Source organism: Dermacentor albipictus, chromosome 1 (genome assembly GCF_038994185.2).
Source record: "Dermacentor albipictus isolate Rhodes 1998 colony chromosome 1, USDA_Dalb.pri_finalv2, whole genome shotgun sequence".
NCBI lineage: Eukaryota > Metazoa > Arthropoda > Arachnida > Ixodida > Ixodidae > Dermacentor > Dermacentor albipictus.
Window position 1 is genome coordinate 313,819,613 of NC_091821.1, and position 12,479 is coordinate 313,832,091.

At 44.2% G+C, this 12,479-nt stretch overlaps 1 protein-coding gene across 2 annotated transcripts in view; it reads right to left on the minus strand.

Moving 5' to 3' along the window:
- Positions 1–4,642: 4,642 nt before the first annotated feature.
- Positions 4,643–12,479, minus strand: part of LOC135904609 (FERM, ARHGEF and pleckstrin domain-containing protein 2-like) — a 220,828-nt gene continuing 212,991 nt past the window's right edge. For both annotated transcript variants that reach the window (XM_065435478.2, XM_065435463.2), the window contains one exon: positions 4,643–11,510. In XM_065435478.2, coding sequence (XP_065291550.2) covers positions 11,468–11,510 — 43 coding nt within the window. In that variant the 3' untranslated portion in view covers positions 4,643–11,467. The remainder of the gene's footprint in view (positions 11,511–12,479) is intronic.

Here is a 12,479-nt window from a genome sequence, read left to right on the forward strand (position 1 = left end):
GGCTGAAGCACACAGCTGACGCGACCTCGCCCGGTTCGAAGCGCGGGTGGCCATCTTCTCTGTCGGCGGGCTCACCGGCCGTCCGGCTGATGACGTTGGTCCAGAGTGCGCGCCCATTGGTGGGTGCTCGTGTGCCTCCGCCTCGGAGGAGTAAACGCCCCCTTTTTTCTAAAGTTGTATAGACGCTAGTCTCGCACCCGGGTTGCCCGGTCGACCGGCGCTATTTTGTACTGGGCTGCCAAAGTGTGTTCGCCGGCGACCAGTAGACATGGCAAGCGCCAGCTCTAGGGCTCCAAAGTGCGGAAATGTGCCCGTTCACACGGATCCAAAGTAGAAGAAGTCATCTGGGCATCATTGCGTCGTGTTTGGATGCCAAAACAACCAGCGGAAAAGGAGCAGGTTGCTTATTAGCGCTGTTTGCGAAGAGCACAACACACGTAGGGAATCGTGCCGGTGCGGTGTTTTCAGCCTGCGCCGATTTCCATCCGCAACGAAGAATGCCAAGCTGCGCCACCGGTGGATAGCTGCAGTGAATAGGAAGAACTACCAACCCAGTGAAAATGCACGAGTGAGTATTCGATCTGTGTATATTTTGGTGCCACGTTCAACTTTGCGCCCTACAAACGTAATACGTATAACAAGCAGGTTTGCTCCGAGCACTTTCTGGGCAACAAGCCTACAGAGCAGAATCCCGCGCCGGTGCTTCGCCTTGGCTATAACAAAATGGCAAGCCTTTTCGTGTTTTCATTCAGGCAGAGCTCCCGATGGTTAAGCGGAACAGTTGAGTTTGTGGTTAGCGATACTTGCAGCTGGTGCACGAAATGACCATTAAGTGTGAACGACAAGTTGTAGGCCTTGCTGGTGAGCGTTATTGCTAATGAAAGTAAACCGAAGTCTGCTCGTCACGTAGCATGCGTCCACAAAAACGTAAACGACGACTACTCGTCGCCGAAGGTGTTCTTGCAGCGCACCTACCTTTACGAGCTGGTGTTGCAGGTGTCATTCGTAACGAATTCATTTGAGCCTCCTGAGCTCTAAACTGCGTGCGGGCTGTTATGCGGGGCAAAGCGCAAAATATTTCCGTTCATATGGCGAGGAAAATAAGGTGCTTAATTATTCTTGTATTTTGTAACAAAATTTTAATCGTTCTCACTAGTTTTTTTTTTACTGTTTTCTTTTCTAAGGGAGCGCCAACAATCCGATGGCCTCGCACAAGCGAAACAGGTCTGGTACCAGGTAGCTGCAGTTGGTGGGGCTAATTTCTTGGAATGCAGGTGCGGTTGTTGTCTTGTACCAAGGGGTCCTGATGATGCAGCTTTAAGTAGGGATGGTAATTTTACGTGCCCTGTCATGGTTTGTGCAACTGTACAACACCTGCATCTGTCATGCTCGCCCTGTTATACGGGCTTTGACTGCACATGTAGTTGAACATTATAACTACTGTAGTACCTCATTTTCCAATGAGTGCAGGTTTAGCATCATATGCTGCTTGTTCGAGTGCTGTAGGCTTTTGTTCTGAATGTTTTACTCTTAAGTGGTTGCACGATACAATTGGCCTGGTGTATTTTCTATTTCATTGTGAGAGGACTTTATATCTTCGCAACAGTGATGGCATGGGAAAGAACTACAGCCCTTCTTACTATAACATCTATTTTGTTTTCAATGTGCAGGTGGTGAAGGGCAGGCGTCTGCTAACCAGACAGTCAAACGACCTCGCCAGTTGGTTGCCAAACGCGGCCAACCCAGTAGAGATCATGACAAACAAGACCAAACTGAAAGTGCAGATGACAGTGTTCTGCGTGCTTTAATAATATATGACACCAACACAGTGCTGTAAATTCCTTCACAGGTTACGTGCCAAAAAGCTCACACGTGTTCTAGCATATAGCGCGCGGTTTGTACAAACGTAATAGCGTACCTACCCGATGTATTCGCTTCTCCAGTCTGCACAGCACTCAGTGTGGCCATTGCGGACTTGCATGAGGTCTTGAAGTTTGATTGAATCCAGACAGCGAAAATGACAGGTTAGAAAAAACGCGAAACACGCCTTCCGCCGAGCTAAAAAGCCCAAGTTTCGCTTTCGCGCCGCGTCGCATCTCCCGGCGTGGCAGCCCAGGCCTGCTACTTCGCGGCTCTTGGGATAGATGGCGCGACCGGCGCTCATCAATATGGCGGCGCCCTTTGAATTCACGGTGTTCTGGTGTATACGCTAGATGGAAGTGAGCCCAAAGTATACGCTAGATGGAACTGAGCCCAAATGTACCAACGGGCTTTCTGAGAGAAGGAATCGTGGCACTGATTGGATGCTAATATGGACAACAGTTTTAAAAAAGGATATTGCCTACATATACTCGGACTGAATTGGGGCGCGGCGACTGGGAAGTAAAGACCAATATAACCTCCATGGCTGGTCTGGCAATCTTCAATGTGCCAGCATGTGAAATGATGTAGAAACATACAATCTCATCTAATGCCATTTGCTATTCAGATCGTATGCGATTCCCGAATTCACTGTTAGATATGATCGAGTAGTTGTTTCTGTTCGAATGTAATGCATAGCAGCATTTTGAATTCTTGAGGGCATGCCCAATGCTAGTGAGGACTGTTCCAAATGATTCTGCTGCTGGCGAGTTGCAGATGAATTGCACAGAGGCCCACCAGTTCGTGAGCGAATTACCGTACGGGTTTTACAACTACTGCTTAACACGCCCCATTTCGGGTCAGCCTGTAAATCTGTTAACTTGACTCGGGCAAGGAAATTTTATTTTTGGACAGTCTCGCAATTTTTGCATCCCATTAAAATTTAGTGGTGTGTGTTGTAGCACACTTAGCTCTTTCAATGAACAAAGCAAATCAGTATATATCTCCACGTGCATGTGAGGAGTGCCAGTCCTTTAACTGCCTTAATATTGTCGTTACAAGTCCTCGAACCCATCCAAATCCGCTTTTTGTAGTTTCCAATTATTCTCGTGCAGCCAGTGTAACACTTATGAAAACATTCGACATTCCTTACCTTACCTTACACCATCGTATTTCTCATTCATGCCTCTTTCACAAAATATATCTTGTCAATGAAACTCTAAAAGCAATCACTGCCACTTTGCATCCTGCATGGACCACTGGTTCAAAGTTGGCATGCGAAGCTGCACGACTAATCTTTATTTTGATTCATTTGTTCCAAAGACTAGTGCGGACTGAAACCACCTTCCTGCCTCCATCGTGCCCATCGCAGAACCCAAAGCCTTGAAGTCTGCTCTATATAATCATTTTCATAAATCTGCCTACTACACATCTAGTCTTGTCCATCATCCACTCCTCTCTGTAATGCCGAACAGCCCCGAGAGTAAATAAATTTAATTGAATTAAAAGATGTTTTGTAAAATCTGTTGTTCACTTGCACTATGAATATAAGTTCCTGAGAAGTACTTAATAGGTTTGATTCATGCTACCTTCTGCAAAGAATTCTTTAATGGACCTGAAATCTGAAAAGCAGGCATTGATACGATTGGCCAACAAGAGCAGTGACCTCCAAAGCTCTCCTGCTTTCCCGAGATGAATCGCTTTGACTTGAAGTTAATGGTACTTCCTACCAGCATCACCCAGATGGCTTATGAGGCCCGACGTGGACTTCGACGTGCAAACAAAGGAGCTCACTTCAAGGCAACATCAACTGCCATCTCCATAGAAGCAGTAACGATCGCGAAGAGAAGTCTCCTGACCCTGGCAAGTGGACCATCAGAGAGAAGCCACCAATTGACGAAAGCAGCCAACGTCAAGGACTCCCATGGGAACTGCGTCAACATCAAATTCCCAAATTGCCACGTGGCTGCCTTGTATGTGGGGGCGATCACACAACATTGGAGACGGAGTACAGTGGAACGGTGCGACGTCATGGGAGGGATTTTGCGAACGGTTCCACGACTGGGATTGGCTGAGACACAGTCATCAGACACCCTAGTCTAGTCACCTAGAGAAATGAACTATTTCAAAGGCAGACACCTTTGATGCAGAGAGTGTGTGCTGATGTGTCCTGACATGCACTCCAAAAGATGTCTGCTCTGATCTTAGCTCATGCTACAACAACGATGTACTGTGCTCCATGCTCCAATCAGTACAAGTATCCCTCGTTTTGTAAATAAGTTTGCGTCTCCTATATGTAAATAAACGCCCCGTTCCATTCATCCAACCTCTCGACCTCTTACTCGTCACGAAAGAAGTAACCTTTGTCAAGTAAGTTTGGACGATGGCGTGGGCCTACTTAGCCTCTGCGATGCCCGGTAGCGTAGGCCAGTTACACAAAACGAGACGCACCAGCAGCATAGGCCAGAAAGCAACCTTCACTTGATGCCATACTCGGAGGCCACGACCCCCGAACCTTACCGCATGCACTCATCCACCCATTCTCCACAACCCTTCATGCAAAAAAGTGTACACTAAACCTGGACTATGAGAAATTACAGGGAAAATCACTACGCAACTTATGTGGATTCGTTTGCAGAACAAATACCAACTTACCGACATTTCCATTCTTTTACTCAATACTTCTTGCTTCTCGAAAATGTTGTGTTGTGCGAGAATGCTGCTCATATGATAATTTCTTTAGAATACAAATTCTCAAGAATCCATACACTGTACAATCAAGGAGATTGGCAGGTAGGCAAAACACAGCCAAAACTTTTTTATTGTCAACAAACATCGACAGCTTTAATATGTAACATTAAACAGCCACACAAGGGAGCAAAAATCAAATACCATGACAGAGCCTTAAACGATAACTCTAGCTGCCTTCATAAATTTTTTTTATACATAGGTATTGGGGCAGCATGCAGATGGAAACAAACTGAACATCACTGGACACACAATGCCAACACAGCTTCCATGGAAATCAGCAATGGGGACCACATTATCCTGCAGATCTGCCAATTAATGTGCAATGAAAACACATCTAGGACAACATAATGCAAATTAAATTCTCACACATTATTATGGGCATATCTAATTATGAGAATGTTAAATGGAAATGTATCGCACAGGTGAAAAAGCAACTTGGCTGTAAAGTGTACATATACGAGGTAACACAGTAATGACATTTCTCAAGTATGATTGCCAACTCGGCCAAGAAAAAGAAGATAGCACCAGGAAGGGGGTGGGGTGTGCATGTTTTTTAAGTACTCTTTGCAAAAATTCAAACAAAACAGGTGATATGCCTAGTAGAAATCTTGCCCAAATGGTGTTTATTGACAGGCTTTATATAAAATTTGGTATGCAGTTAAAACTTGAGAATACCAGCGGGTAAAATGAGTAGCTCGCTGAGCATGGTTTCCATAACACAGGATTGTGTGGGCGCAGAAGAACGAACAATGTACATCCATTCTGCTTATGAGGCCAAGCATCAGCAGAGGGTGGCCGCCAAGAAAACATATCAGAGAAAAGCAGGAATCACACTTGGACTCTCAAGAGAAAGCTCAGAAGCAAAAGTGACAACTTAGAATAATGCGACAGTTTCACACCAGCGAACAGCTTAAAGGTTATGAATAAAGCCGCTCGCAATGATTCAGTTGTTTGCTATGCATGAATGCACAACAGAGCACTTGTGATGGAAGTTTTTTGCCAGTTTAGAGAGAACCGTAAAACTGGAAAATGGCATAACAATGTGTGGGCTAAAAATTTAAGTTATGTTCGGGGGTTCTATGTGCCAAAACCACAATATGACAATGAGGCATGCCGTAGTGAAGGACTCCGGATTAATTTTGACCACCTAGGGTTCTTTAATGTGCACCGAATGCATGGTACACAAGTGTTTTTTTCCATTTCACCCCCATCAAATTGTGGCTGCTGGGGTTTGATCCCCGTGCCCTTAGGCTTAACAATGTGAGGGTCGAACTGGCAGCTGGCATTATGAGGGAAAAACTGGGTGTGCCAGAGAAAAATTGTCCAGATGGCAACTCTAACCTCAAAGCAGTGAAGGTGCATTCAAGTTTAAATAACAAAGTTATGCAGCCTGGCACCAGTGAACTCATGTTCAGGTCAAATAACCACTTTAGCATCAAAAACACGATCACACAGAGGGCAGAACATAAAGACAGGACTGGTTCATGTTCGGGCATTGCATGGAAGGTATGCAACTCCATTTTTATTTTCCCACGATTAAGTCTAAGCACAGAGCAACAAATACCTGTAGAAAGTGTATCATTTATACATTTCTTAGCTCCATTCTCCCAGTCATTGCACACAGTATGTTGCAGGGCTGCAGCTTGGCTTTCTCCCAAGTCCATCATGGCCAGTCAACTTGGCATGCACATCTCTCTCATATAGAACTCATCTCAATATCTGGGGCAGCACCGGAAGACACTTTAGCGCTTATGTATGTTGTTTCCCTTCTGTCTTGTCCTTTGTTTTTGCACTACTAAGTTACATCACTAGAAAAGGGCTTCACACGCTGCAACTAAGCTTGAGGTTGTGGCATCAAATCCTGACCCTTGCAGCTACATTCCAACAATGCAAGAATGCAAGCATGTGCTTAGACTAAGGTACCACAAGAGGTCAAAATTAGATTAGCTCTCTCCCTCCCAACCAACAATGTTCCTCTAGGTGTTAAGGCATAACAAGTGTCATTGTAGAAGAGGACAGCAAAGTGTGATGAAAAGTAAGAGCTCCACAGCTTTCCCTTCTATATTAGACATGCAGAAATTTTGCAGATATTGCGCTTGCCAAGGGCATTTCACGACATGAGGTGCTCATTTGCTTGCCTCATTTCGTCCACAATTTGTCAAAAAGGCAGCTGTTGTTACCAAAGCTACCTTCAGGCTGAGACTTTTTGTTAGCTGTCACTTAAACTAAAACTAAATTCCGTGGTTTTAAACACCAAAACCACAATATGATTATGAGGCAAGTCATAATTGGGGACCCAGATTAATTCTGACCATCCGTGGTTCTTTTAATGTACACCCAATGCATGGTACATGGGTGTTGTTGCATTTTCCCTCCATCGAAATGAGGCTGCCATGGCCGGAATTTGATCCTGTGCTCTCGGGCTTGGCAGCGCAATACCAAAGCCACTACACCACCATGGCGAGTCTTGCAGTCACTTAGAATCAACATTCAGCTAACAGCCTAAAATACATAGACATCTTTGATTTTTGCACAATTAATAATATTTGGGGTTTTACGTGCCAAAACCACTTTCTGATTATGAGGCACGCCGTAGTGGAGGACTCCGGAAATTTTGACCACCTGGGGTTCTTTAACGTGCACCTAAATCTAAGCACACGGGTGTTTTCGCATTTTGGTTTGCACAATTAAAACAATGTTGCTAGCACAAAGGTACATGGGCAGAAGGCACGCAAGTAGGACTTGCAATTGGGGCCAATTGGTTATACAGTCAAACCTCTATATGACAAATGAGGTAAAACTGGCAATTTGCTTTGTCATATCGAAATTTCGTTGTATTGAAATTCGACCCTTTATGCAAATAAGTGCAGTCGCCAATCGATTTTTCTTACAAGGGGCTGCAGAATTTTCCAAATTATCGGACAATTGGAAAAAGCAAATTTGAATGCGAAAACAATTTATTTTCATGAATTTGGTAGTCTGCGACAAATAATACGGTTTCATGCCACGTCGACAATATCTTCACATCAGTGGTACGAAGTAAGCGGTCGAAGCCAGCCACGCTTTCGCATGCATTCCACCTCTGCGTCTGACAGCGTCAGCAGCGGGGAGCGAATGCTTCGTCTGCCTCTCGCTCCATCGAGTCACCGAAACTTGAGATTACGCAACCTCCAATACTAAATGCGCAGGAAGATAGCTAGCATGATCCCACGCTGCCTCGGCACACCCACTCTTTGCATACGCGGCAGATTACTTCTAAAGCAGGGTGCGCGACTGTCTTATGCACTCAGTCGCGCTTACAGCCATGCACAGCTATGGCCGAGACGTGTGCCAAAAATTGAGAAGCGCCAACTTACCCCGCACGCTCTTGATCGCGTTACGAATGGGAAGGCGGCACTCATGAAGCCACCATCTTCCTTGTCGCACTCTTGCAAACTTTCACTCGCACTTAAAGCACAAAGTGCACGGGCCGCGATAGGATCTTACAGCACTTGCACTTTTACAGAACATGATGTGGCTCCACTGCGGGGATCACTTTTGCCCCGCCACACGCGATTTGACTGGTGCATTTTCAAGCAGACGCTTGTAATTCAATCGTTTGACCATCGGCGTCCGCGGAAGTTTTTATTTATTGTATCAGCATTCCTTTGCAGCGGAAGCGAAATTTCGTTATATTGAAATCGCATACAAACACACTTTGTTATATTGAGGTTCTATATACATGGTTTATGGACAACAGGTTATGAAAAGCTAAATACTTCGTTATATTGAGCTTTAGCTGTGCACTGTTTTGTACAAACATGCTGGTTTGCACAGGAACAACTCTGGAATGGGACGTGACCTGTGTAGGGTGTGCTTTGTCTTGTTTCAAACTTCTTCCTGTGCAAAGCAGGTCATTTAGCCAAAACAACTATGGAAATGCCATGCACCTGCTGGAAACAGTTTGTGACACACTGGTAGCAACACTAAAATAGGCACTTGCCTCTGTGATGTTGCTTTTACAGCAAAGCTGTTAAGGGGGGTTCCGCAACAGTTTTCGTGCAGTGAAGGTTGTCAATGTTATCACTTGGCAGTTCTAAGACAATGTTCAAGGAACGCATGGCTGCAAAACTGTTTAAATGTGATAGCATGTGTTCAGTTAGTAGGTTCATGCTTATGTCCTTGGCTTTTGACTAAATCTGTCCAGTAATGATCAATAATACAACCAGAGGTGGTGACACTGGTTGATGCTGCTGGCAGATGGGCATTTTTAACTATGAACTGCACAGTCACAGCAGCTCATTCTATTCGAATCATTTCACACAATCAGTGAAATGTGCTCATCCTCTAGAGCTTGATATTTTTACAGGTGTCTGCATTAAGTGACATTTAAAGCATGATTTAAGTAGTAACAGGCACAGTAGCACCAGAGCCATCAAAGCTTTAGGATTGTCACACTGTCAAACCTCGTTATAACAAAGCCACATTGGGCAAGAAAATGCCTTCTTATTACCGATGATCATCACAAGCATTTGCACAGGTATCGAAGGGGCATGGGGGGAGGGGGCAAGGGCGTGATCAGGTCCACACATAAGAAATGCAAGCAGAGTGCTGCCAATGAGCCAGCAAAGGATCTGCTGTAAATTTTGATGGTTTGCCACCAGTTTACTATGCTGATCTAAGGCACAGAAACAATGATAAATTAGATACAAGTGCTCTGGACCACCACAAATATGCAACTGTGCAATTAGTGCTATTTTAAGTTGCTATTGCCAAGTTGCTCCCAAAAGACTTTTCAGACGAGGAGCGAGGGACCGCACATGGATCCTATCTCTGCTACTATGGCTGCCAGTCCAGCCTAGGCATGTGATCTCACGTTTGATCGCCAAGTCTACAAGAACAAACACTGATTATGAACTTCCCATGGCAATTTTCCAACAGCCACTCTGTCAGCTATGGGGAAATATTCGTCACAGCCACATTGCTTTGGCTGCGAGGCCTAACCAGCGCCGTATCAGTGGGAGTCTGAAATCAAAGTAGCGATTTCTGGTGGTGCTGCTGCAAGAAAACCCGAATAATTGGACAGGTTGGAAAAATCAGACATCTCAAAAATTGTTTGGCGACTGTATTTGACATTTTTTCTACGAGAATATATATATTTCAAGGCATGTGCAAACAAAAATTTTTCATTATAGCAGAAGAATATGTCATTTCACAAAAACATGATCAACCAAAATTTAAATTTATTTCTTTATATCTAATAATTTGTTAAGGCTTAACTGCATTTTTACAAACTGTGTACTGATTGTACTGAATAAAAGGCCTGTTTGACATGCAGAATAAACATTACAGCAGCAGAAACTTTGTATAGAGCACAACAGCACATCAAAAAGCAATGGTCAGAGGAGCGTTGTTTGGAATGAAAGCTATATATACAGAGAAGGGCCATGGAAGTTAGAAACAATCATAGACAACAGAGAAAGCCAGCGAGTACAAATTCAACAGCAAGGCAAAAGAATTAATTTTCCAAACAGCATCCAAGAATGAGGCAAAAATAAGACAAATTAAAATCACATGTTCGCCTTAGCTTTCAGCTAACTAAGATGCATCCGTGTTTTCAATATACAAGTGACAACAATGAGTGTGAAAACACATGCATGTTACTGCAAAGCATCCTTAATTTCTACTAAGAATGTTCTTAACCACAATGACAGCAACAAACACGAGTCGTGATAAGGAAAACTGTCCAAACAGGGTTTATAAGAATTTGTAAGACAATGTAATCACTCATTTCCACAAAAAAGTTGCCCTGGGAATTATGTGCCTCTGCTGGAATGCTTTCCGAGAGCCCTCCTCCTTAAGGATGTTCCAAGCTAAGGAGAATGAGAAAGTTACATATGAACAACAGCTGCACACTGTGGGCTGGAATGTATTCATGATGGATTGGCCAACAGCCCACAGGTATGTGCCCAACGAAATCTCGCAGGTGCTTTAGCACCCCAATGCATGTCAGGCTTGTTGGAACAGTTTCTGAATCTCGTACAGTCTTACCAAGATGCATGCATGCACACAATTTTAGTTTCTATTTTCATTTTATAACATTAAGAAACAAGCTCTACAAAGCAGGACAGCCACTGAACACAATGAATGTCAGTAAAATGAATGGTGAAGTTTTTAGAGTGCCTAGCACCATGTTTCAGTATCTTGCAGTGTTTTCACTGCAGAGACATTGTGACGACACCTCGCATTAGCATCATATTGACCATCAGCTAAACACTGGAACGCACCTTTCCAGTGATTGATCAGGGATCCAAATATTACTGCATGCACATGAAGCAAGAGGCATTGAAGCATCATTCTTTGATTACCAACTTGTTCAATGTGGTTGAAAATGCAAGAATGTCTCAGAGTGGAGCTGGCCTACTGCCTCAATGCCAAAATGATGAAGCAGTGATGGCAACATTAGTTTCCTTTCACGTCTACATATTGCTGCAAAAAGCCGGAAGGATAGCAATGATGTCAGGGAACAGCTTTTTCTGTACTAAACCAAGTCATGCTACATTTGTAGTCCGGGCTTCAGCACTATCTTGGAGCTCAAGCCACTATGTCCAGGCAACACACCATAGTATATTTGAAGTGAATCAGACACACAGGATCAGAGGAAGAAAAACTGACAGTAGGACAGGACACCCTGTCCTACTGTCAGTTTTTCTTCCACTGTTGCTGTGTGTCTAATTCACTTTAAGTAGCATATACCAACTAGCCCAACAATAAGTCATACTAAGGTATATATCATAGTATGTTTGCATTAATGTCTTGTGCTGTTCCCATCATGCCTGAGCAGCTAACACATGCTGTTCTTCAGTTGCTTGCAAATTCAGGCTTTCTTGACGGCTGCACTGCTGATAACGTGCATCCACCTAGAAGCAGATACAAAATGACTGTTAGCCAGCGCAGCCATCCCAATCTAGTCGCAGCCCAACCTAGTCCCAAGTTAGAATAATGCCTCAATGTTGGTTGAGGGAGAAGGAATGAAGCCACAAGACAAATATTACATGAACAGGCCTCATATTAAAACACTTCAATAGTTTCCCTAAGTGCAGTGGCATAGTAATGGAGAGGGGGGGGGAGGGGGGTGGCATCATATATGTCTGAAGAGCCCCTCTTTCTGCTGGTTTGACTGGGGCATAAATGGTAGCGAAACGTTTCATGTGCAGTGTGCTGATATCCCACCATGGTTTATGTGTTGTCAGTATGTACACAGTGTTCCATTTATCAGTTTTGTATCGTTTGTATCAGTTTTGTATCAGTTTTGCCGTGTTGAATAAAAAACAGTCATAGTCATAACTTACAATCCCTTTGTCATTTTGCTGTTGTCACGGTGGCGTCCCACAGGGTGGGGTATTGAGCCCTATTCTCTTTAACCTAACTATGGTTGACCTTGCTGAAATATTACCCAAGACGATTCACCTATCAATGTACGCTGATGATATTTGGCTTTGGTCTTCTCTGGTGACTCGTCTTCAAGTGTGCACAAGAATTCAGCAGGCAGCCACCTAAACGTGTTCGTATCTCTGCAAACAAGGCCTTAGTGTGTCCATCAAAAAATTTGCTTTAATCACGTTTACGCGTAAACCCATGGCACCGTACCCTGTTTCTCTCAATGGCCAGGGTATCAAATACCAGAAGCATCACCGCTTGTTAGGCGTGATTATTGACGGGGACCTTTCATGGAGCCCCCACTGCATCTACCTGAAGGGGAGACTAATTTCGATTGTACATATCATGAGGTTCCTGCGTGGAAAAACCTGGGGCACATCAATACGGTCCATGCTGCAGCTGTACAAAGCACGGTTTCTGGCCTTTTTAAGGTACAGCTTGCCGGTTTT